The sequence below is a fragment of the Callorhinchus milii genome, unplaced genomic scaffold (genome assembly GCF_018977255.1).
Source record: "Callorhinchus milii isolate IMCB2004 unplaced genomic scaffold, IMCB_Cmil_1.0 Scaffold7, whole genome shotgun sequence".
NCBI lineage: Eukaryota > Metazoa > Chordata > Chondrichthyes > Chimaeriformes > Callorhinchidae > Callorhinchus > Callorhinchus milii.
Window position 1 is genome coordinate 26778620 of NW_024704748.1, and position 27174 is coordinate 26805793.

Genomic DNA, 27174 nt, shown 5'->3' on the forward strand with positions numbered 1-27174 from the left:
CGCCCGGCGACCGTTGGAACCCGCGTTAACCTCCACTCCCTCCAGCACATTCGCCACCCGAGAGCTCTCTCTCTCCCTCTCCCTTTCGTGCGGGAAAATAATCCCCAACGTTAAAGCAAATCGTCCGAAAACAAACACAGATATTGGGAGAGAATTCTTGGTCTTCATCATCTTTTTTTTATATAAAAAAAAATATATATTTTTTAAAAAAAAAAAAAATTTTTTTTTAAATTATTTTAATTTATTTTAATTTAATTTTTCTCTCCCTCTCCCTCCCTCTGTGTGAGGTGTTCTTCCTCTGTCGTGGGCTAATTTAAAAAAAAATGTCTTTTTCTCTCACTCTCACAAGGGCGCCCGTGTGTGTATACACACGTGTGTCTCGTACATATATACATACGTCGTACGTACACCTATATGGACACACAAATATACGGTCAATTCACATGACAGTCTATTCTGTGAAGCGCTTTGAGACGTCGAGAAGACGTGAAAAAGCGCCATATCAAATGCAAGGATTATTATTACACACATCATACTTACACACATATATGTACGCACATCATACATACGCATAGAGATGTACATACATCATACATACATATAGATGTACATACATCATATATACATATAGATGTACATACATTGTACATATATCACACATACGCATATATGTGTGTGTGTCGGTGGATTTGGGTTCGGTGCAGGTGTCAGAATGAGCGGTTTTGCTCTCAGGGCCGTTGTGTTTCTGTGACTCTGACTCTCCTTTAAGGGCTGAAGTGGTTCAGGTTAAGGTCCAGGTACCTCCCCCCCCCACCCACACACATACCCCCCCCACACACACACTCCACCCCCCCCACACACACACCCCCCCCACACACACACACACACCCCCACACACACACATACCCCCCCCCCACCCACACACACACTCCCCCCACCCCCACAGCCCACATACCCCCCCACACACACCCCACAGCCCCCCCACACACACCCCACACCCCCACACACACACATACCCCCCCCACACACACACACACTCCACCCCCACAACACCCACACACCCCCACACACATACCCCCCCACACCACCCACCCACCCCCCCACACACACACACCCCCACACACACACATACCCCCCCCCACACACACCACACACACACATAGCCCCCCACACACACACACACCCCACACCCCCACACACACACCCCCCCCCACACACACATATCCCCCCCACACACATCCCCCCCCCCCACACACATACCCCCCACACCCCCACACACACACCACACACACACACACCCTCACACCCCCCCCACACACATATCCCCCCCCTACACACACACACACAGACAGTTTGACAGCCCCACTCAGTGGCTGTGGCGAATGTGCGGCGCCGGGTGAGGGAGTGGCAGTGTGTCGGGGAGGGCGGGAAGGCCGGGGCTCGCTATGGCCGCCGGCTCTCGGGCTCAGGTCCGGCTCGACTCGGCCCTGAGCAGCGCCCCGACCGCGGCCGAGAGAGACCAACTCCTCCTCGAGTACGTCAGGAAGGTGGACGGCGGGGAAGCGGCCGTAAAGGCGCCCGAGTTCGAGGAAGGTGAGTCCCGCCCCCCCCCCACCCCCGGCCTTCATCATCATCATCATCATCAACAACAACAACAACAACAACATGACATCTCCGCGGCGCCTCGCGTGGGGAGGGCGCCCCGAGGGGCCGGACAGTCAGGGCTGGGGGTTGGGGATGCGCGGGGTGGTGGGAGAGGGGAGGGGGAGGGGAGGGTGGCCGAAGGCGCGGTCGAAGAGGAGGGTCTTGAAGGAGGCTGAGGGGCGAAGGGGGAGGGGGGGGGGGGAGGGAGGGTTCCAGCAACGACACCTCGCACTTACGCAGTGCCCGCCACGCGGGGCGGCGTCATCAGAGCGCTTAACAGTGGCCGAGTCTGACTCCGAGCCGGGGGTGGGGGATGGGGGATGGATGGGGGGGGGGGTGGGAGCGCGGGTGGTGGGTCGGGGGTGACCGCCGCCCGTCAAGCTCAGGCTCGGCTGGACTCCGCTCCGGGCAGCGTCCGGATCGCGGCCGAGCGAGGCGGACTCCAGCGAGACGACGTCAGAGGGGTGGACGGTTCCACCTTGACGGGACAGCCCGGGAGGAGTACCAGGTTCCGTCCACACGTAGGTCCCGGCGTGAATCGTAGAGCGCAAAAAGAGGCCGTTCGGCCCATCGAGTCTGTGCGGCTCTTTGAACAGAGCAGTTAATGTCAGTCCCACTCCCCAGTCCTTTCCCCGTAACCTGCAAACCCGTCCTCCTCAGATACCCGTCCACCGGGTTTTTAAAAGTAGTCATGGAATCGGCCTCGACCGCCCTTCCAGGCGACGCGTTCCAGATTCCAACAACTCGCTGCGCGAAGAAATTTCTTCTCACCTCTCCCCTATTTGAAACTCTTTTGGATCTGTGACCTCGAGCCACCGACACACCCACCAGTGGGAACAGTTTTTCCCTTTCTAACCTACCAAATCCCCTCCTGATTTTGAAGCCCTCTATCAGGTCTCCTCCTAACCTTCTCTGCTCCCCAATGAGAATAATCCCGGCCTCTCCAGCCTTTCCTCATCATCAATGTCCCACATTACCATTCTTGTGAAAGGCGCTATGTAAACGTAATTTTGTTGTTGTTGTTATGGATAGGCTCGTCTGAACTCGAGCTTGGGAAATCCCAAACCGGAAAGCGTTCGTGCGTGTGTTTGTCGGCAGGAGCGTCAACGTGTGAATTATTCCCCGGGTTCATAAAAAAGTGCCTTAAAATGAACTGGAAAGTGCTCAAAGCACCAGGTTCCCTTCGCCTGTCCAGTCACAGGAATTGAGGGTTCAGAGGGCAGGGCTTTGAAGCGGCTTCTCAGGGTTTGAGCATTGGTTCCACACGTACCTGCTGTCAAAGAAATAATAATAATCCTCGCATTTGATATAGCGCCTTATCACGACTTGTAGATTCTCAGCGCGCTTCACAGAATATACTGTAAAATGAATTGACTGCATATTTTGTAGGCAAAATCCAATTACGCGGGAGGTGCCCAAGAGTACCAGAACTGCATCGGCGAGTGCTAGTTGCCAAAACATTGGAAATGTTGTTATGTTGCATGGTAGCAAGTACGAAGACAAATGCAATATTGAGGAATGTATGTCTGGGAACACTGGTAAGACCACAGTTAAACAGGCAACAAAAAAAGTTGCAGGATAGTAAATGGTGACCTACTAAATAAAAGAGTTATATCTGTTACATTAGAAAAATTAAGATAGGGAATTATCATCAAGTAAGTAACTAAATCATGAGGGATCAATGAGATGGATGTAAGAAAAGACCTAATTATAATTACAAACAAGGAAACCCTGAGGTGAAAATTACCTTAAGGAATAACTCTGACAACATGTGAAATAGACTGCCACCTAGTGCGGTGAATACAAACTTGGTTGCTGCAATTAAAAAGGAGACATTCCTGAGTCAGATAAGCAGAGATGAGGTATTTGGACACCAAAACAAGAAAGCTCTAAGTGTGCCTTGTAGATGTAGCTAAACAGGAAGGTGAGCTAGATGAACCATATAAAGTTTGTTTCTTGTCTTCTATACCCCCTCAGTATTCTAATTTGTGTAATTCATTCTTATTCTTGTCATTCCAATCTACTCATCATTATATTTATTTTTAAATCCTTCACTTCATCTTCCAGGGCAAATAAACAGCTTAATTTGAATTTAAATTATCGGGGTATTTTCTTTTAAGAACTATAGATAAATTAATTAAGGACTCCTATTGCAATTTATCTTTGAAACTATTGTATATTGGTTTTCATTTTTTTGTTGTGGAGAATTGACTTTACACTGAAACTGTCAGGCTCCTTGCTTACCAATGAATACTGTAAGAAACTTAAAAGAGTATAACTGAAACATAGGGAAAAAAGCAAAATAATACAGAATTTCTATAGTCTTAGGATTATATTCAACTGCTCAGTGAATAATTATAACCGCTACCTAAAGATATTTATTGGATCTGAATAAGAATCCTTAACTGATTTTTGGAAGCCTTGTCTCTGATTTTTTTTTAAATTGTTTGGTCTCCCCATTCAAGAATAGATTCTAGCTTGAGGCTAAATCACATAGCACTTCAGACTAAGCGACAAAAAAAAACCTTAGATTTCAGCCACGGAAATCAGAAACTTGTTTTGAAAGATTTTGCGTGGTAAATTAGTACACCAAAATGCAGTTTATAGTTTTAGATGGATTGAATTTGGACATAGAGGAGCAACTTTATTTAACAGAGACACAAACCATCAGGATCACGGGTATATGAAGTGGTAGCATGATTTATGACTTTGACAAAGCATTTTTGTTATACTTGGCAGCAAAGAAGAGCAATTAGCTTAAAGGCACAAACTGACATTTTCTTACAATTTCAAGTACAGTTGGTCTTATTATCCCGGAACATGTACTGGCTCACTTAACTTTAGGTTTAGCTCTAATCTTTATTGTGTGATGCTAATAAATCAGTAATTTTCATGTGGTAACCTTCATCACCTGTCACATATTGATAATATTCCAGGCAAATGGTTTTCTTTAAGAAACATCATCCGTATAAACTGATTCTTTAACTTGTGAATTCTTAACCATTGTCAACTGAAGATAACCCAAAAAATACATATAAAAATTTACCTTATCTGAAAGAAGATGGGAAAATCTAGAAGTGGGGATTTATCAGAAACATGGTGACTCAGAAACGAAAGTCATTTGTGGAGTACATGAATTGTAAAAATTTATGTCAGACAGAGGCTAATTTTAAAAATTGGGCAGAATTAACAATTGACAAAAGTGCTCATTAGGTGATTTCATACCGCTGTAGCAAGTTACAAAACCTCACTAGACGACTCAGAAGGGACCTCATAGAAGTGTACAAAATTTTAAACAAGATTGGAAAAAGTAAACCCACAAAATACACAAGTTAATCCCTTTGTAGTATATTCTGCGAATCACTTTGAGATGTCTCAACAACGTAATAGAGCGCTATTTCAAATGCAAGGATTATTAGTACATACTCTCCAATCTTCTCTCCTGCGCGACTAACCTGTTGTAGAGAAACATACAAAAGGAAAATAAATAGCCAAGACAGACAAACAATAAAACAAGTATAATTTATACAACAATCTTCATCTGTTATTTAAAAAAAGGTTAATTGTTGAATTCTGTTGTCGATATACAGCAAAAGTCTACATGAGCATTAAGAACCATAGCCTACATTTATACAGTGCTTGTCAAGTAAAAGTAACATCTCTTAAACCAACTCTTCCTCAGTGTGCGATTTGTATTATAAATGATAAGCTAAGTGATTTAGCTCCTGTCAGAGTGTGACTTGCATTTTTTTAAAAATAGATGTGATTTGAACATTGCTAATTAGCGTGAGAATTTATACTCGTTAAATCTGTTGCCTTAACCTCAAATGACACCCTGCCTGTGTGTGAAAGTAGCAATAAAGTGCTCTTTCCTCTCTTTGCTATCGCTCCTTTATTGGAGCTAAAGATGAAAATTCAGGACATTCCAGAAAGGGCAAACTTCCTGTATTCAAGCTATCATTCAGCACATTGTTAGTTTTTCTGCATTTAAAGGGATTTTGCCTGGGAAAGTTTACAACCCGCGTGCAATAATCAATTCCACAAGTATGATTTGTGCAATCTATTTATGTTTGTCTATGTAAATAGCTTTTGTCTTGAATTGTAAAGATCACAATGTTCAAGAGATTTTCAGGCACTTTCAAAGTAGAAGAGCAATCAATTACCTATTGTACCATCATTCCTTTGTAATCACAACAGGCGGTCAACTTGGCACAGAAATTAGTAAATACTGATACAGTTGTGGTGGAATAGCAGTAAACATTTTAAGTTTGATTTTTGCTTCAGTTGCAAATCAGTCTCAGCCACAATAGCAACATTTCTCACAATGTTAGGCTCGTGAAAGTCTAAGATCATGTGAATTTTGGAAATTCAACATTTTACTTCCATTAAATCTTAAATTAGTTTTTAAGATGGAAGCCAGTTTCTTGTTTTCTTCAAGCTTACACCCTTCAATTATTGCAATCAACTTTCCAGTTATAGGCGAAAAATTATTTTAGCTTATTTGAGGATGGAAATTGACTTTGAATCAGTTAAGTATTTTGGCAGTTAACACTGTTGAGACTCAATGCTTGAGATATTAAGATTGAAGTCGACTTGGTCCTACATTGCTAGTGAGGTGACCTTTCCCCGTGTATTCATGGTGTTTAGCAGACATTAGTTCAGGTGCTGCTGTTTGAGGACATGCTTTGGCTGAAAGCAGTGGAACTTTTACACAGTCTTGTGAGTTCCTGTATAAATGTGTGGTTTCCTGCAAGCTACTTGGCTACTTCTAATATAGCCTTCATTGCATCGCCTAAGCAATGGTGACTGCTTACTAGCACTTTAGCTTGATTTCTTGGCCACCTGTCATGCTAAAGAGGTTGATTGTTCACCATAAAATGGATGATTCAGTTGTTGGGATATGATGACTCATTTGTTTGTTGCTCAAGCAAATACAGAATTGTGAAATGACCATGTTTTTGATGTATTTCCTAGTGAAAGCCATGTTTAATATAGTCTGGGTTTGATCTGCAGATGCTATTTGGCATTGCTAGCACACATTGATGTATTTTTATGCTATATTAAAAGAACACTGAGCAACGCTTCAATACTTGACCCTTATACATGAGCTAATTTGTGATATTTGCAAACCAGATTTGTTGAGGTAATTGCAACCTCCAGTTTGAGAAAGTAGACGCCAACAAATTGTGAATCCCAAGTCAGTCTAGTATCAAAAAAGCTCGTGAGCAAAATGTTGTGCTGTTTACTACTTATAATCTGTTCACTTTTTTATTAGAAGTCACAAAACGTAAGTTACAATTAACAGTAATGTAGGGTGACCCTGTTATTAAGCTCTTTGCTAGAGTGCAGGTCAATTTTAACACAAGATTCCTTTGGACCTGATGTTACCAGAAATGGGGTACAATTTTGACGCGGCAGGCTAGATTTGTTTCAGAGCTTATGGAACCAGACCACCTGCCTATAATAGTTGGCTGTACTGTTTTGCTTGACTGGATCAAAATATTGTATTAGATTGGGTGAAGGATGTGCTTTGGCCAATCTGACCTCATCCTTCCAGAATACTTGCCCGACTGCTCTCCCATAACAGTATCAAGATGTTTTGTTAATGTGCACATACCAATTTGTGAAGTTGACAACTTCACCTTAGTTTGGGTTATGAAGGAAGCGAAAAAATCGACCGTCAAATAGTGGCTGCGCACCCACAACTGAATTGTACATGACAGAGAATGTGCATGTCCAAACCATAAGAATGAACACCACTCCACATAAGAGTTGATGCAGGGGAAACTTTTGTTTTTGAATACTTATCTCAATGTTTTATTGGTCAGTTTCCAAAGATTGCTTTGTGTTTTTATTTTAAATTCAGTTATTTTTGTCACTGGAGGAAATTAGTTCAGCTTTTGAACTGCACTGTCTGTGTAAGGCAATTTCCTCTCTGATGCCTCATCAGAATTAAAAATACACTAATCTTCTGTGGCGCAAAAGATTTCACAAAAATTCAATACAATTCTTAAATAATTAGCTCATTAAAATTATTTGTCCCATTTATCTCATTTGTTGGGAAGCACACAACTGAAGGCTAATGAGAAATATTCTTAAGAAAGAAATGTTCTCATAACACCTTCCTTTAAGTGGATTTTGCTGTATCAACAAACCACACATGACTGTTTTGGCTGGAAGTGCCAGAGGTGAAAGGCTGCTAATTGGGTTCAATTGTTTTCTGTTAAAGCCGCTAAGTTACAGTTACTGGAAGGATGTCTTTGAGGTTTGCTTTTGCAGAATAATTTAGTAATTGTGTAAGTGTTGACCCAAATGGAACTCAGTAGGAATTTTTTCAGTGTCTTATTTGCAGATTGTTTTGCTAGTATTAACTTTTTAGCAATTGCTAATATATATACTGTATATTTATTTTGCATCAATTTGATTCTAAATAGAGGATTTGTTTAAAGTACTATTCAATATACGTATTTACATGTTAAGAGAGTAATTTGCATTGGCACCAGTGAAGGGCTTCAGTAACAGCAAGTATTTGCGTTGTATACGTTGATTTGTGCACAATTTCAAATTAATAGTTCTGAGTCCTGAGGGCTATTCACAATAATAAACAATCCTTTTATTTGATATAGAGCCTTATCACATCTTTGAGACATCTCAAAGGGCTTCATAGAATATACTGTAAAGTGAATTGACTGTATATTTTGTGGGCGAAACAAAGTTCATCATTTAGGAGTATAATTAAATGCAGAGAAAATAAACCTAAGTACAGTGTTTAGAGGTGTGAGCTATGAGGAATGACTAGACAAGATAGGCCTCTAACTTTGAAAAGATAAATCTCAGTACAGATATTATACAGTATTGGTATATAAGTGCCAATAAATAGAAAATTTAAGTGCAGATGAATACTTTAGGCCAAGAGAAAAGAAGAGGGCAAAGTTCAGGGTTATGAGGGGACTTTTTAGGTTAGATGCCAGGAAGTATTTGACACAGAGGGTATGCAACAGCTGGAACAGGCTACTTGGGAGTGTGCTAGGGGCCAGGGCATTAGATTTAATTACCGGCGATTCTTGAGTCATGTTGAAAGATTTCTAAAACCCATTTCAGCAAATTTGGATCACTGACTACCATAGGATGGTAGTTATTACATACAAACGCTGCTATTTTCAACATTACTCATGCAATGCTAGTTAATCCCACTGTGTTTCTCTATTTGTAGGTCTGGAATGGGTGAATACTGATGGACCTCTCTTGCTCCACAAAGATCTCTATGGTAAAGTAGTAGTGCTGGATTTCTTCACCTACTGCTGCATCAACTGTATGCACATCCTGCCTGATCTTCATGCCCTGGAACAAAAATATTCCAGTAAAGGTATTTGCCACTTTGGAATTTTATATACATAAATAATAACTCTTTCTGACTGCCAAATAATGACCAGAGAGCTGCAGAAATTGACCTGCATAGTTTTGGCATCTAAAGATATTGAATACTTCGGATTTTTCGTCAAAAAGCAACTGGTCCTTATTTGTTCCTTTTCACTATATTTTTCGTCAAATTAAAACAAAAATATTTGTCCTATTATTGTCAAATAGTGCAAATTAGTTTTTACAAACACCAGTCCTCGCCAGGCTCCAGTGGCTCGATCAGAACAGATTGACTTCAAGATCCTCAAACTTGTCTACAAATCCCTTCATGCCCTGGCACTGAACTGCTTACTCCCCACTCCATCACCCGCCGCTCCACTCGGCTGACTCTGGCCTCCTGCTTGTCCCTCATTCCGTCCACTCCACTTTTGGCAGCTGTGCGTTCAGCCACTCCACCCCGAAACTTTGGAACTCTCTCCCTCAATCCCTTTGCCTTGTCCCCTTCTTCCCCATTTTCAGATCACACCTGAAGACCTTTCTCTTTGACCATGCTTACGGTCACCTCCCCCGACTTGGTGTCAGTTTCCGCCACTGTTAAGCACTCCAAGATGCTACCCCTCATGAAGGGTGCTATAGAAATACATGTTGTTGTTATGGAGTGGAAATTCAGAGAGTGGTGGCAACACAGAACTAATTGACAGTGTGCAAACTTCTAACTTACGACTTCTAAATGCAGACCATCCCAGCTCTAGCAAAGGTGCGGGTGCAACGATAGTTTAGCCTGTTCTCGGTCAAAAAGAAATCGCTGCCACCACTTGCTAAATGCCATCCAAGAGGAAGAGGAATAAATCATGCAGGAGGTGGTTGAAAATTGCAATGCTGCCTTATGGCTACAGGCAGAGACATTTTGTTTGATGAGATAAAAGTATTTACTGGGAAATGAGAGACATTTTGGTGGTGAGACAAATGCTTTTTTCTATACACATTGTTTTAATGACAGGTATATCTGACTCAATTGGAAAAAATTCTGCATTTTCGGTGTGGTGTCTGTAAACTTGTTTGCAACAGTCTTTGGAAAGAAGTAAATCTGGAAATGTTAAGTGTTCAATCAATAATGCATTAGGACAATTTCTCCTAGCAGCTATGTCTAAGTAAGCAATATATTTTGCTGTAATGGTTAGGTTTTGTAATCACCCCAACAGATCAAGGACAGGCATTTTGCCATTCCATAAAAGGAGTAGAATTAATTGCCTCTAATTAAATAGCTTGTGAGGGAATGTATGACTCTTTGAGGACCTTTTGATCTTCTGAACCTTGCGTGATGCCAATTTTTGCTAACAGCTGCTTTTTATAGCTATCAAGAGTGGTTGAGCCTCTTTATTTTGCGATTATGTGGCCATTATTAGAAAGTTTAATGAGGTTGCTTCTATTGTAATATTATATGGCTTGGCATACCAGGCAACACCTTTAGCTTCTACTCTGTAGCTGGTTATCTATTCATTCTATTTATGCTTTGTTTTGGCATGATCCATCAATGTATCTAAAATGGATTGTGTGCATTATTCTGAATAAGCTCTATATAATTGGTATCAAAGCACCTCCTAAAATGGTCAACTATATTTTTATGGCAGAAAAAGTATTTAAGTAGTATGTGAAAGGAAGTCTAAAGCTCTAAAGCAAACTTGTGCCATCTGAGATTCACATGAGATTTTCTATATTCTTATCTTACCACTGGCCATGAGCCATGTTGTCTATCGTACCAGCCGGAACAACTGGAATACTAGCACGAAACTCCAGAGAATTGAGCTAAAAGAAAACCCAACATAGAAAATTGAGGATTGTGCATGAAGAATTATTGCCTTACAATGGCTGACACTCATATGCAGGTTCGCACATGGCGTGATGGACAAAAGGATGATCTGTGTAAACGTACTGCCACTACTGGTCATTGCCTTCAGAGGAGGAGAGGAGAAAATTGAACAATAGATTTTTTTCCAATTGCTCTTTGCAAAACATTTGTATTTATTCGGTGGCATAATTTCCGACAAATCATTGCTTGTCTTGTTTTGTAATTGGCCTCAAAGATTTAATTTTCTTTTGATGAAAAGATAACACACCCATTGTCAAGTAAATGAATGAGAAAGAATGCTCCAAAACTATAACTTGAAATATTCCTATTCTTAGTTTATCTTTGAATATGGGGAGCAATCCTTTGGGGAATGTGGTTTTGAATCTGCTTGGTCCAATGGCTCAGTACCATATAAACCAGGAAGGTTCAAGAGCTTGATGTTCTCACCATGGACTGGGATAGAAGAGCTATAACCATCTTAGATAACTGTAGAATGAGAAATAATTAGACACGGTTGTATAGGCTACCAGTGACTCCTTCAGCATAGGACATGTGGCTGTACTATTCCCTGTATTTGAATTGCCTGCTGACGTATACTTTAATGCTCACACAAAGTGAATGGCTTAAGAGAATAGATAAGAAGGAAACCATTAATCTGTACTTCAGCGTGAACCGCTAGTTTCAAGAGAGGAGAAAAAGGAACAACAAACTATAATTTTATAGCGTAGGTACCACATAGGCAAAATTGTAAGGCTGACATCTTTAATTTGCTCATTTTGAAGACCGCTTTGTGCCACTTATACTACACATAACTTGCATTTTTTAGGCAACTCAAGAATCTCTTCTAAAGAACAACGATAAAATATGAAGATTTTTTAAGTATGGGAAATACAGGATCAAATCCAATAAAATTCAGTAGACCATTTCACGGTATGCTCATGTCCAAATTAGGAAAGGGTATGCAGTACTGTAATTCAACATGTTTGTGAACAGCATTAGTAGTGTGAGTAACTGAAATCAGAATGGGGTTATAAACGCGTTAAAAAGACCTTTAAAGGGCCGGATTTATGAACAGATGTAAAGTATTATAAAACGAGCAACATTGTAATAAGAAAATTATTTGTTTAAACAATTCTGAACTGCAAGTGGAACAGCAACTTTGTTTAGCTAAAACTGCAGATGAAATGGTATTGTATAACTCAGTCAGAGCTTTTACATGATTCTGATTAAATTGGTATCGTGGTTAGGACTGATTGAGCAGCTATTTGATTATTCATATATTTGCTGGACAGTGAGTTCAAACAATTCCACTTATTTCTGAAAGTCTTTAAAATCCAGTACTTAGAAGTTTTATTTTGATCCACTTGACTTGCATCTCCAACAGATTAAGTCCTTCAAATTTGTCCTTGAAAGAATGCTTTTATTCTCCACTATTTTGTAGACTTGCTAATTTTCCCTCCGGATGCCTTGGGTTACGTGCATCTATAATAATAATAATAATCCTTGCATTTGATATAGCGCTTTTCACGTCGTGAGGACGTCCCAAAGCGCTTCACAGAACACACTGTAAAGTGAATTGACTGTATATTTGTGGGCGAATATTTGTTTGTCTACTTATACATACTTGTGTTGCACCAAGCCTTGCGTTCAGCATACGATAATTATTACCAGATGAGAAAATAAAAAGTATGTTAAATTACAGTACAGTATATATTGTATAGAACTTCTCTATTTTTCTCTTGTGTCGCTGTTTGCATTATCTGGTTTGTCATTTCATTATTAGCTGTTTTTACCCAATTAAATGGAATATATAATTAGTAGTTGAGAATCAATAGTACTGAAATTATTGCAATCATTTGACTACTGATGTTTATTTTACAGTAAAATTGCATCCCTAAGTATTATGCCATCACATTTTATGTCCTCTAACTTGTTTTTGTTTCAGATGGATTGGTAGTGATCGGTGTTCATTCAGCAAAGTTTCCAAATGAGAAGTTGCTTCAGAATATTCAGAATGCCGTTCTTCGCTATAATATTACACACCCCGTTGTGAATGATGCAGACGCAAAGCTTTGGCATGAGCTCAACGTGACCTGTTGGCCAACACTAATAATCCTCGGCCCTCGTGGAAACATATTGTTCACTCTGATTGGAGAAGGACAGAAGGAAAAACTTTTTTCATTTATTTCAGTTACGTTGAAGTACTACAAGGAAAAGGGAGAAATTAGTGATCATGACATCAAATCCAAGTTATACAGAGATTCCTTACCACCTTCGCCATTGCTCTTTCCTGGTAAAATTGCAGTTGATAATTCTGGAGATAGACTAGCAATTGCGGACTCTGGGCATCATAGGATTTTGATAACCAAGAAAAATGGAGGCATTCTTCACTCAATTGGTGGTAAGTCTCTGTATGTCTTTCTCTAATGTGATTTGTGCAGTTGTCATTGCCTTGCCCAGTAAAGAAAATCCTTCGACAATCAGCAGGTTCAACAAAAACAGCAGTATATTCTGTGAAGCATTTTGAGACGTTTCGAAGACGCGATAAAGCTCTGTATCAACGGATTATTAATACTGAACATTTCCTTCTATATTGTAAACCATGAGAAATGACATTTTACTTACTGATCCTCCATAATGCAACACGTTTGCCATGCAGTGAAACGGAAGAACCTTTGCCCTTTAAACCTTCAAAATTAACATACTGTCTGGATGCCAACCTGAAGGCACGGAGTATGAGAAGATCAGTACCAGCTCAGTGCACAGCAGTACTTGGATGGTACTGAAGGCCAAGTCCACAACACGTCTCAGTCAATATCTAGAATAGAGCACTGATCTGCACAGGAATAGGTTGAACCACTTGCTGACCAGGTTTTAACCTTGTGTCAGCTGAATGGCTGTGTGGCAATTTTAAATGTACAAAATGACAAATACCTATGAAAAAGGAAATTGTATTTAATTTCAATCAAATCTATAATCTTAGTAAGTGATTTTATTTAGGAACACAATGAGTGAAGTATGTTTAGTTTGAAGATTCAACCCCCTACTTTACTGTTTTCTTTGGAATTTAACATATTGAAGTTATTTTCTAAATGGAATCTATACATCCAAAATTAGTTGTGAGTTTTTATATTTCTATGTCAGGTTCTGTGAGCGCATACTTTGTGAGAATGCAGTGTAATAAAGTATTTTCGTTAAGTTATGCAAATACATGTTCTATGCCTGTCACTGAATTCTAAATTTAAGGCACAGATAAATTGGTCTTTAAGTCTACAGAAGGTTTGATATTCCTAAAACTAATTTCTTATTTTTGACACTTACTTACACACTTAATCCTAAAGTGTGTAATATTTCAGTACCATATATATGATGTCTTGCATTTGTTATAGCGCCTTATCACATCTCCGAGATGTCTCAAAGCGCTTCACAGAATTTACTGTAAAGTGAATTGATTATATATTTTGTGAGCAAAACCCGCACAGTGTCGACAAACAGTTATTTATATTATTTAGTTACTATTAAGCTGCAGTGTAACACATAGCTTAATACTTTCTTTACTGCAGGACCAGGGAGCGGATGGAAAGACGGGAACTTTTTAGAAGCCAGTTTCAATTCTCCTCAAGGGGTATTGATGAAGGACAGTAACATCTATGTTGCAGACACTGAGAACCATGTGATTAGAAAGGTAAGGGAAAAAATCATCAACGCTAAAAAAGAAACAGCTGTCACTGAGTGACTGATAACTCATTCTTGTTTCTACTGTATTCTGTTTTTTCTGTTTGGAGACAAGTTCCTAGATCAATTTCTAACGTATATTTTGACAATAAATGGGAAGAAAACTTCGGACATACATAGTTAAACTGTATTATGCACTCACTGTATTTATTCATCTATTTTACGTAATGCTATTTCCTAGAAGTAGTATGGTAAGGAAAACAATGATTGTGTATTGTTTTAGTACATGAAATTTGCGTTTGGTTTACTAGATTAATACAATTGATCCATATTTTGCAAATCAATATTTGATGTCAAACTGTACTGAGATGTTTTTCTTGGAATGAGGTTATAATAATTCTTGATAATCCTATCATTTGATATAGCGCCTTATCACATCGTTGCGACTTCTCAAAGCGCTTCACAGAATATACTGTAAAGTAGATTGACTGTATATTTTGTGGTTACAGATTTTTTGAAATGTTTTGCATACAGCCTTTTTTAAAATTCTGACTTTCTTTTTAAGCAAAAAATGTATCTGGCATCTCCTGGAAAAAAAGACAGGAGTTGTTTTCTTTTATGATTTAAAACACAGGTATTATTTCACATAGATATCATTCACATTTTTCCATTGCAAGAGATTGGTAAACATTGTATAGCAATAATAATAATCCTTGCATTTGATATTTGATATAGCACTTTATCGCGTTGTTGAGACCTCTCAAAGCACAGTTTCCTCATTTTAGTTTGTTTGAAGACTCACTTAGGTATTTTTGACCGATCTACTTATTCCCTTGTTTAGATTGATCTTGTAAATGAAAAGGTTAGCACGATAGCTGGAGTTGGTGTTCAGGGAATTGACAGGGAAGGTGGCAAGATAGGAACAAAACAATCAATCAGCTCACCGTGGGATCTGACTTCAGGCACCAGTGGTAAGTTTGTTTCTTTACCAATCAGGTTTTTTTTGAAAAAATTCCATAATTTTTTTTGGGAAGCGAAATAAATAATTGTTCAACGTAAGGGTGTTACGCTTCATTGGTGCAGCAACAATATGTTTTTGTTGCTTCTCATCTCTGTACGTTGGATATTTTCTATGGAATCCACTCAGAATATCGCAAGAGTTGAATTAATTTCACCTCTGGAATTGTCTTGTCTGATTTTTCGCCCAAGCCACTTTTACAGAACTCATTCTCCAGTTATTATACGGAGAACCATTTCTTCTCACCCTCCTATTCTCAAAGCTATTTGTTTTACAATAAGTCATGAAGTGTCCGTGGATGATTAACTTTATGACACACAATCAACTTTAGATAAAAATCTGACATTCTGTTTGCATACTGAAACAAAACACACAATTTTGCTGTATTAATTGTGTACAATGCCAGGAACATTAAAATTGATGAAGCTCACTCTGCGATATGTGGTCGATAAATCCTTTAATCTCATGAGTCTACATACAGGCAATAATAATGTTTTGCTTGCTTATGTGTATACTCTATTGCTAGCTTTGTAATATATATTCATACACTGTTTGTGAAGGTTCTGGAATTACTGGTGACCCTTCTACCCCCAAAAGGCACAATATATTTCCTTACTCCACTCGCCTCTGTTGATTTAGCAGTAAGTAGGAATCCGGTTGTTGGTCGATTGGCAGATCGCTTTCTGGGGGTAATAATCCCTTCAAATAAATAAGTAATAATAATTAATTTGGTCACTCAATCCCTGACTGTTTGTGGGACATTGCTTTGCTCAACTGGCTGCTGCCTTTTGCCCACAAAATTTACAGTATATTCTGTGAAGCACTTTGAAACATCTCGAAGACGTGATAAGGTGCTGTATCAAATGCAAGGTTTATTATTAATATATTCTGGTTTGCCAACATGCTGTGGTCATTTCCCCTTACGTGGTTGCTCTACCTCTGTGGCTTGTTGAGTTATAGATGGGTGGTTTGTTGAGCTGCTTAAGAACCTGCTTGTGTGGCCATGGCTTCTCATCTTAGCTGTCAGCCACTTGATGAACTCAGCATTCAGTAAAATATGCAATGCGCAAAACATAACTTCACCAAACATCGAGTAGAAGAAAGCATACAAACGTATCCTTTTTCTTCCAATACTCAGCTATCAGAAATCTGACCCCTATAACTTAATAATGTGAGTCAACAAACTGAGAGCATTTTATAAATGAATTATTAGAATTTAGCATGGTTATAGCAGATTTATCTTTCACATTATGTGTGCCTTGTTTGATTTGCAAACCACTAATCTTGTGTTTTGATCTGTAAATTTACTTGGCAACTCCCAAATATACAAGTTCTGTCATATTAACACTTTTTTTAAAAAAGGAGATTAACCTTAAACTCACTAGTATTTATATCGGTCCTTTCTTTACCAAGACGGTTATTTGAGTCAAATGTTACATCGATATAAATAATGGCTTGGACTTGTTTTATGTACTGTTGATATGAACATTGAAGGCTCCTACATGCTTTTGTTTCATTGCTCAGTGGGGGACAGAGGGAATGTATTCATTAACAATGGCCCATCTTGAATTCTTGTGCACTACAAAAAATGGTGAAAGCGAAATAATTCACATCTGGTTCCAATTTAGATCTTTTCGTGACTCTTGGTGTGTTTTTTTTCTTATCTGGACGATGGAAGCTTTACATATTCCTTTTACTCATCTCCAAGCCCAGAATTGGATTAAAAGCTTATGCTAGAATATGTTGGTTTCGATATGTATTTGATACGTAGAACATATTCTATTTGCGGTTTGTAAATGTGAATTCCGCTCACTGCAAACCTTTATGGGGTATTGAGAAATAAATTGCAGCTCATTATCAAGAAACTCTTTGTGCGGTACTGAATGTGTTTAGCATATGTTTAACTGGTATACAGTATTACCTGCTAAACTGTGTAATGTTTCTTCTCTTCCCTCCCCACCATGGCCTGAGTGTTTTACTTAATCTGATCTCCCCTGCCCCCTCTCCCCCCGCCCCCCACCCACACACACACACGCAAACACACACACACACACGCACACAGATTGCATTAGACCAACTTCGGCAAAAATAAATCGGATAAACTTTGTAACTTACATCATTTGGAAATATCAAACTTCATTTTACAGTTCAGAAGTAAATATATTTTAGCAGAAATGATACAGCTTGCTTCATGCCTTGTGTGCAGTTGCACAATTCACCTACTCACCCTCTCCCCCTGGCTCGGTGTCAGACTCCGCCATGTCAAGCGCTCCAGGGCGCTACCCCCGTGTGAAAGGAGCTATATAAATGCAAGTTGTTGTTGTGGTATTGACAGTAAAGGTTTTTTCTTGAATTGAACAATCTGTTATCACAAATAATGAATTTAGTGCCTTGGGTCTTAATTTGGTACATTTGATACTGTTAATTTCCTGTTAGCTCCACTGGCAGAAATTAGATCCTTTAACCATGAGTCACGGATTTTGAATGGTTGTTTTTGATTCGCACTCACCTGGACAAATATTACAGTTTTCAGCTAAGCCAAGGTGTACCAGTTTGCACAATGGTGAGACCTTTTTTTAGGATACTTTCTGTATGGTCCAGAACTGTCTAATCAAATCACCAATGATAATTGCGAGTTTCGAAACTGTTGTCACAACCCTTTCAGACCTGAAGGTACATTATCAAATTTATTTCGGAAGCCGTTTTCTTATCTTTCAGATCTGTAAAGGAAAACGTACGGCATTTACGATTAAAACTGGGCTCAATATTATGAGCTCGAATGGTTGCGTACATTATTTTGGCTTAAACTCAAACAAAGCCTCTAAAAATTTAAACTCTTACATATTTTTAATCTTTAACTTTAGCTTTTACCATATTGTAAATATATAGATGGAAAACACTTGTCTGTTCTAACTTGTCAACTGTGTAGGGCTTTGGTGAGACCGCACCTGGAGTATTGTGTGCAGTTTTGGTCTCCTTATTTAAAAAAGGACATACTTGCTCTAGAGGTCTTCACTCAGAGGGCAGTGACTTTATGGAATTCACTCCCCCAGAAGGCTGTAGATGTCAGTCCTTGAACATAGATTTTTAAAAAATAGGGGATATGGGGATAGGGCAGGTAATTAGAGTTAGGTCTGAAGATCAGCCATGATCTTATCGAATGGCAGGGCACAGGCTCGAGGGGCTGAATGGCCTACTCCTGCTCCTAATTCTTATGTTCTTATGTCTGAAAACAGATGAAATGAAGTACCACAGCATTTTCAAAGGACACTAAAATATCAGAGGTTTTATATGAAGACAAACATATTATGACCTAGAGAAAAACACATTATACAGCCATTTCACATAAATTGAGTAGTTAAATATAATCATATTGACTGTGGGAAGTTAATGATTATGCTGAACATCATCACAATTAATCTGCAATAAAACAAAATCATTAAATATTAATTCAATCCCCCAAATAAAATTGGTCATTCATTTCCTGGCTATCTGTGGGACATTGCTGTGCTCAATTGTGCTGCCATCTTTGCCTATAAATACAGTCACTCTATTTTACTGTAAATCCTGTGAAGTAGTTTAAAACGTCCTTCCGACGTGATGAAGGATTATACCAAATGCAAAGATTATTATGATTCAAAGAAATATGTTTCAGGAAACTAATTTATGTAACATTCTTGACTATATACAGAAAAATATATACATCTGTGTAATACAGATGTGACTTTATTAAAACAAAATGTTTTCTCCCATTAAATATGAATGTTTCTCAATCCCCTTAATACATGTCACTAAATGTTGGGTGGGGCATCTCATCTTTGGAGAGAGTTAAACTAGTAAACCCAAGCTCGCCTCTAGCTAAGTACAGCTTAAAGTAGAGAAATCTGCAGTGAAGTGGAGGAAAATGGGAAAAATCAAAGGAGAAAGGCTGAAATGAATGGTGAGGAACACTATGATTGCCATAAATTCCCACTATTATTACCATGCATTCCTACTACTGTTCTGAGCAGCCTTTTCATGAATGATGATCATCAGTGATTTATAAGTTGGAACACAATCCATCAGTATGTGTTAATCTTTAGGCATTACTGAGCCATTGTATTCACACAGTTAAAATCTTGTTTAGTTTTGCTGACAACTTAAGTTAAACAGCATAGGATAATCACTTGCTTTTCCCTTGAAGTTTTGTATTAATGTTTTATTTTTAAATAGTCATTCAGTTTGCACTTTTGATAGCACAACACCTATTCTTAGGTCAGTATTTCTGATATTTTAGCAATGTTACCATGGGGTATGTGATAAGTTGATACTACTGCAAGGACATGTGATAGCAGATAGGTGAATGCCTAATGAGAGAAAAATTTTGATGTAAGCAATACAGTATTATGTTTCTTTGAGCATTAAATTGAATGTTAACACAAAACAGTGTGATATTGCTTTTAATTTATAAATAATGCACGCAACATTGGTCAAAAAAAGGCTCTATACTATTTAACCATTCCCACTTCGTTTTGTCTACAGAGTTTGCAGAACAAATCTGCTGTGACCTGCCCTCCCATTTTAAAGCTTAAGCAGATGTTGGGTCTGACTCTTGATATGAAACATGTTGATTTCATGGTTGAACTGTGAACAACACAGAAATGAAAAGTCATTGCATTAAATTCAGCTCTGCATGCTTTCAGTTTTTCATATATCAACCATGAAATCTAAATCTAAGTAAATCCCATTTTTTTTGCTGGAGACTTTTATCTTGGTGTGTAATACAGATGTGACCCAAATTAATATTGCAGCATTTAGCTATCACCCCTTTCACTGAATAAACAAGAGTGCCATAGTTAATAAAATGAAATGTTTTGACTAATAATTTAATGGTAAAGTGCTTTGTTAATGTGATGATTGTCATATTTTGGAAACTGAATTAGCTTAATTAACTATGTGCAACGTATTACCATTACCTAAAGTTGAAGTTAACATTGTTATGTCCCAAATTATCCTTTGCGAGTTTAGACATAGAGAACATTTCATTTTCTTCATCTCCTAAACTTTAGGCTTGTAATTTCGCATTTCAAAAAATACCTTGCGGCAACATAAAATACCCACCACATCTTCTAATTGAATTCTTGAATGTTTTGTGCTCCATGTAGTAAATAAACACATTTTAGTTTAAAGCCCCCAAAATAGCTTCTGATATTCACTAGTATTCTTTTCTTAAAAATAGTGTTGGCATAACAAGGTAGAAAAGAACATACTTCTGCAGATGGAATGTTTCTTACGGGTTGCAGATTTTGTAAAACGCTGCTAAGTGCAGAAATATTTTTACTTTGCTTCAGTGCAATGAATGCTCCACTGAAAGCAATCACTAAAACATTTTTTTCAAAAAGAAAATCAGATACAAGTTGTGTTATTACAGACATTGAGGATAAAGTAATTGCACGGGAACATTCCTCAGACGTTCTCCATCATGTTGTTTTTTTAAACAAACTGTTAAACAAGAAACATTGATTGTAATAGTTTTACTTTAATGTGTGTTGATGAATTAATTTCAGTTCATATCTTACTCTGTTGCAGATGATGCTGAAGATAGAATTCTGTTCATTGCCATGGCAGGCACTCATCAGATATGGGCTCTATTTCTAGAAGATGGAAAACTTCCAAAAGGAAGGTAAGCAAGTAACTAACTGTGTAACTTTTGAACAAAATGTTAAACTCAACATGCATACCAGAAATGCCAGAATTCTCGCTTTTCGTATTTAAGGAAAATAACTTTATTCCTGTTCAACAGTTGCCTAAATAGAGGTGAACCCTCCCCTCAAAAGGGCTTGAACATCATTTACTAACAGAACACTTTCCTTATCATGTGATGATTTGTTGTTATTTAGGTATTGTACTCAGTCCATCCAGCAATATGAGAGACTGGATTTTGTCACTTTTGGTTTGTATGAGTGAGCAATTCTGTTGAAATAGAAATAGAGCCCATATCTGACGAGTGCCTGCCATGGCAATGAAAATAATTTGGACTCTACATTCAGACCATTTAAATATCTGATGATACGAATCAGAGTACCAAAAACCCGGACTCACATTACCACCATGAAACAAGACTTTCTCCACCAAGATTTCCCCCATTCTCATCTCTCTTGGACCAACAGGGAACTCAGAAGCAAAAATAGAATCTAAAAGCGGCCACATACATCTGGCTCCTGTCAATCTGCCCAGTGACTTCATTCCAGCCACGCACACCAGTCTGCAAGATGTTTGTTGCGATTTCCAGCTTGCTCGTGCATCTGTACAAAACAAAATAAACTGATAAATTGACTCTGTTGTGAAGGGTACACTTAACTTTTTTAAAGGGCATATGTTCTTCTAAACTCAGACATCTCTGATTCAAAAATTGCTTTAGTGTTCAATCCCAACTGATTGGAATCCTGTATCTTAGTGGTTAGAGCACTCGCCTCGCAAGCGAGAGACCCTGGGTTCGATTCTTGGGCGAGTCGAAGCGATAGACAAGTTTCCTTACTTCACACGCCTCTGTTTACCTAGCAGTAAGTAGGAACCTGGTTGTTAGTTGATTGATGGATCGCTTTCCCAGGGGTAAGAATCCCATCAAAATAAAATAATAATTTGGTCACTCAGTCCACGACTGTTTGTGGGACACTGCTGTGCGCGATTGACTGCCGTGTTTCACCCACAAGATATACAGTTAATTCACTTTACAGTATATTCTGTGAAGTGCTTTGAGACGTCTCAAACAATGTGATAAGGCTCTGTATCAAATGCAAAGATTATTACTATTGCTTATTATACTTTCTGAGAAAACATTTTCTGAAATATTTTCAGCAATTTGGTTGGAATGAGAGAACAAGTAGGAAATATATATATACATATATATATAGATAGCTATTGGAGAACCCTTTTATATCAGTGGTTCTTATCTGCATATTTGTAAACTTGTTTCTTTCAGAAATTACAAGAAGGAAACGTGCATCTGCTTTGCTGGAAGTGGCAATGAGGAAAACCGAAACAATTCTTATCCCCATAAAGCAGGATTTGCTCAGCCATCGGGCCTGTCTCTCGCCCCGGAACCTTGGACCTGTCTCTTTGTTGCTGACAGCGAGAGCAGTTCATTACGCTCTGTATCACTGAAGGACGGTGCTGTGAAAAACGTGGTGGGAGGCGAAAGAGATCCATTGGTAACCAGAATATTTGCTTTTTTTTAAAAAAACACCAAATGTTTTATCGTGCTGTGATGAGGAGCGCATTGCCCCCCCCCCAATACTGAATATTCAGCAACTAAACATCATTAACAGGTTTGTCTTGGGACCCCCTCCTGAATTGAAAGGCACTATATAAATGCAATTTGTTGTTGTTGTCAGTCAATTCAGACCACTGTCTCAAAGTTATTGTTTGGCATAACAAAATTGCAACAATTGAAAATTTAAATGTGAATTGAATTTGTGTGTATAGTCTTATACAGCCTGGCTCAGTTGTAGCACTCTCATGTCTGAGTCAGAAGGTTGCAGGTTCAAGCCCCAGATCAGGACTTTGAACTCACAATCTCGGCTGCCACTCCAGTGTTGGGGGGACATTGCATTGTCATTTGAATGAAACATTAAAGAGAGGTGTTGTCTACCTGTTCAAGTGGAAATTAAAGATAATAATAATAATAATAATCCTTGCATTTGATATAGTGCTTTTCACGTGGGGAGGATGTCCCAAAGTGCTTCACAGAACACACTGTAAAGTGAATTGACTGTATATTTGTGGGCGAACGCGGCAGCCAATTGTGCACAGCAATGTCCCACAAACAGTCGTAGATTGAAAATGACCAATTTATTATTGTTTTTGGTTTTGGAGGGATTATTATTAGGCTCTGTGTGGAGTAAGGAAACTTGCCCAAGGTTTCGCCCTCTGCCTGGAATTGAACTCAGGTCTCTCACTTGCAAAGCGAGTGCTCTAACCACTGAGCTACAGGACTCCACAAAGATCCCATGACACTACAAAATTGGTCATCCACTTTATTGGGATTTGTGGAATATTGCTGTGCCTAAATTGGTTGCTGCGTTCACCCATAAAGTACACAGTCACGACACAACAATAAAGTCCTTTGAAGCGCTTTGAGATGTACTCCTGACATGAAAAGGGCTGCATCATATCCAGTGATTATTATAATTGTTTTTATAAGCATCTTTTGATAACCATGGTGGATAGGTTTGTAGAAGTAGAATTATTTTCAAAATGGGTTGTATTTAACTACTTTTTTTTGCTATATTGGCTATAAGAATGTTCATATAAAATTAGTATTTTAGGTTAATTTTTTGCAGAATCTTATGCCATTCCATTTTTGAATTAATAAAATGAATAATGAATACAAAATATTATATTAAGGAATCGATTATTAAATCAAATTAATAATTAATAAAACTACCTAGCATGAAGGGTAATTGTGTTTTTGTTTTTGAATTAAGAATCTATATTGCTGAAAAAGAGAGCTGATATAAACAGTAAGGAATGTTATTTAGATCATAAATCATAATGCATCAGAGATAACACTGCTTGCTATATCTCATGTGAGCATCCTACTGTGACTGTTGCTGGTCATTTGCTTGGCACATAAAATTATATTGTGCTTTCCATTCATCATTTATCTGTCAGTTTTTGGCAGTCTTTCCTAAACAAAGATAAATATTGCAACTAAACACCTAAGAATGGGAAAATGGGGTTTAGACAACAAAACCACAGTAAAGGGATAGCTCAAATGATCCAAATTGCAGTTGTTTAGTCAATAACATTTATCAACGGAGTTCAGGGTTTTTTTATATGATTTCAAAGTTTTGACCTTGATTTATCACTGTTAGAATTCATATAATATATTTCATAGAATTCATATAATGTGTCATGGTCACTAACCTGTACAGTATATCCTGTGAAGCGCTTTGAGACGTTTCTACGACGTGATAAGGCACAATATCAAGTGGAAGGATTATTATTAAGGATTATTGTGCGTACGAAATATAAAACATTTAAGCAGTGAGACAGTTCCTACCATGCAGGCATTTCTTGTCACATGGCCTGGTTTACCTAAATATTTTTATCTACAGTGCTGTAATACCCTTGCTTCCTGTCACTTGGCATAAATAGTACCAGAATCTTCAAAGCACCACTAATTGCCACCCAACTTCAAACATTCCTCCCTCATGGACAAATAATATCTTATCAAAACAGTCCTTAAATTCAAAGAAACATCTGAAAGCTTAGCTAAAAATAATTTTGCTACCGGTAAAACTTTGATATTCTTTTCTCTGAGTTCAGTGCTTCAGTCGTTACTATAGTAACAGCTCAGGTTTTTCCAAACCGACTGAAGAATGATGGAGGGATTTCAAAAACTGACCTGAGAGGATATTCTTTCAACATATGCCTATAATAGGGGAATCCTATTATGGGCACATATCAGAAAACTTGCCAGACTTCCTTGAAACTAGCAGAGTAACTCTCTGTATTCTTCTTGTCCTGTATTCGGAAAATTACCTCCCAAAACCAAGTAAAGTTTTTGATGCCCTTCAGTGGCACCATTTAACATCTCGGTACCTGAGATTATAGATCTGAATGAAAGAATATCTATGAGCAGCCAGCCACAGGAGCTGGCAGAGGGAAGAGCACAATGGCAAGCCGTGGTGGCTCAGTAGCCAGCCTCGCACCTCACTACCTCTCCGATCTGCTTACACCCCCCACTCCACCACCCGCTCGACTGGCTCCGGCCTCCTGTCTGTCCCTCGTCCCCTCTGCTCCACCATCGGTGGCCGTGCCTTCAGCCACTCTGCCCCGAAACTCAACCAATGTCACATTGTATTCACTGACCCAGTAGTTGGCCAATTTTTAGCAAATGAAAAGACAACAAGACAAACAGTTTGGAAGCAAGACATTCTGCACGTTTGCCTGTTTGAGTAGGTAAATGGTCACACCTCAGTCGTGCTATAAATAGACTTGCATTGTAATGAAACTCATTATAACAGGGTTCTACTGTGCTTTCTAAACATCCCCTTCCCTTTCAGAAAATAAGCGAAAGCTAAGAAATAATGAAATTACTACATCTACTAAAAGTAGAAGTCAGGCTAAAATAAATTGGACATGAGTGTTCTTAAAGCGGACATTTTTATAGCACTGCTCAGCCACAGACTATTGAAATATTGTGATGAATAATGAAAATCAATCTATTGAATTTTTAGAATTTGTTTGCTTTTGGAGATGTGGATGGTGTTGGAGTGAATGCAAAGCTGCAGCATCCCCTGGGAGTGGCTTGGAATAAGCAGAGGGGTCTGCTGTACGCAGCAGATTCTTACAACCACAAGGTAAGTCTGTTGAACTGTGCAAAACCTAAAGCCTAGTTACTCTGAAAGTCTGGTAATCATTTTCGGCATAATTAGGGATTATAGTATGAAGAAGACCAATTATTCCAAATACCAAAACCTGCTTGTTCTCAAAATATCTTTACTCAAACTCGCTTGTAGCGGTTTCTCACTCTGATGTATACTTTTATTGATGTTAGTTAATCATCTGCTTTGTGAAATGTTTTCACAATTCTGGTGGGAACATTCTGACAAAACCTTAAATCCATTCACTGTACTCACCGTCATCCCATATTAAACTCTGCAGTTCTTAGTTGCCTTCCAGAATATCCACCCTAAGTCCTACTATTGAGCTGTTTCCTAAAGAGCTTTTCTTGGTAATCCGTTTCAGTCACTAAATCGCCCTGTGTAAATCCTGCCATGATAAATTACTGTATTAAAATACATTTAAATACAGGACCATTTTGCTGGGTTGACGGTGAGAGAAGGGGTGTCTCAATTTAAATGTACATTTATTTATTCCTTTCTCAGATCAAAGTCATAGATCCGAAAACAAAACATTGTGCTACACTGGCAGGAACTGGTGAGGCCAGCAATATAATTGGTCCCAGCTTCAGCCAGGCTACATTCAATGAACCTGGAGGTTTGTGCGTTGGTGAACATGGAAATGTGTTATATGTGGTGGACACCAACAATCACCAGATCAAAGTTCTTGATTTAGAAACTCAGATTGTCTCAGTGGTAAGTTTAGATATGATATTGTGCATTAACGTATCCCAAATAGGTTTGGAGTTCGAGTCCACCCATTCATTATTCGAATCCCTTCAGTCGGGTTTCCGTGCTGCCCATAGCACAGAAACTGCCCTGGCCAAGGTCACCAATGACATCCTGACCATCTGTGACCAGGGCTCCCTCTGCCTCCTCGACCTATCGGCAGCATTCGATACGGTCGACTACGCTATCCTCCTCCACCGCTTGTTCTCCCACCTCAACCTTCAAGGCCCTGTCCCACCGTCTTCACTTTGTTTCCACGAATGGTTTTTCCTCCGGCCCCCGCACTGTCTCGTGCGGTGTCCCTCAGGGCGCTGTCCTCGGTCCCCTCCTCTTCACCCTCTATATGCTCCCCCTGTGGTGACATCATCCGCAGACATGGGATTAACTTCCACATGTATGCGGATGACACCCAACTCTACCTTTCCTCCTCTACCGTCAACTCCACGACCCACGATGTCCTGACAGCTGCCTGTCTGACATTGAGTCCTGGACGAGAGACTGAAACTCTCCAC

At 39.0% G+C, this 27174-nt stretch overlaps 1 protein-coding gene across 1 annotated transcript in view; it reads left to right on the forward strand.

Annotated features, from left to right (window-relative positions):
* The first annotated feature begins 1409 nt into the window (after positions 1-1409).
* The window catches only part of nhlrc2 (NHL repeat containing 2), a 30971-nt gene continuing 5206 nt past the window's right edge, over positions 1410-27174 (forward strand). Inside the window, exons 1-9 of the mRNA XM_007905658.2 lie at positions 1410-1593; positions 8858-9010; positions 12798-13253; positions 14416-14537; positions 15369-15498; positions 21114-21207; positions 22507-22735; positions 25769-25891; positions 26420-26629. Coding sequence (XP_007903849.1) covers positions 1446-1593; positions 8858-9010; positions 12798-13253; positions 14416-14537; positions 15369-15498; positions 21114-21207; positions 22507-22735; positions 25769-25891; positions 26420-26629 — 1665 coding nt within the window. The 5' untranslated portion in view covers positions 1410-1445. The remainder of the gene's footprint in view (positions 1594-8857; positions 9011-12797; positions 13254-14415; positions 14538-15368; positions 15499-21113; positions 21208-22506; positions 22736-25768; positions 25892-26419; positions 26630-27174) is intronic.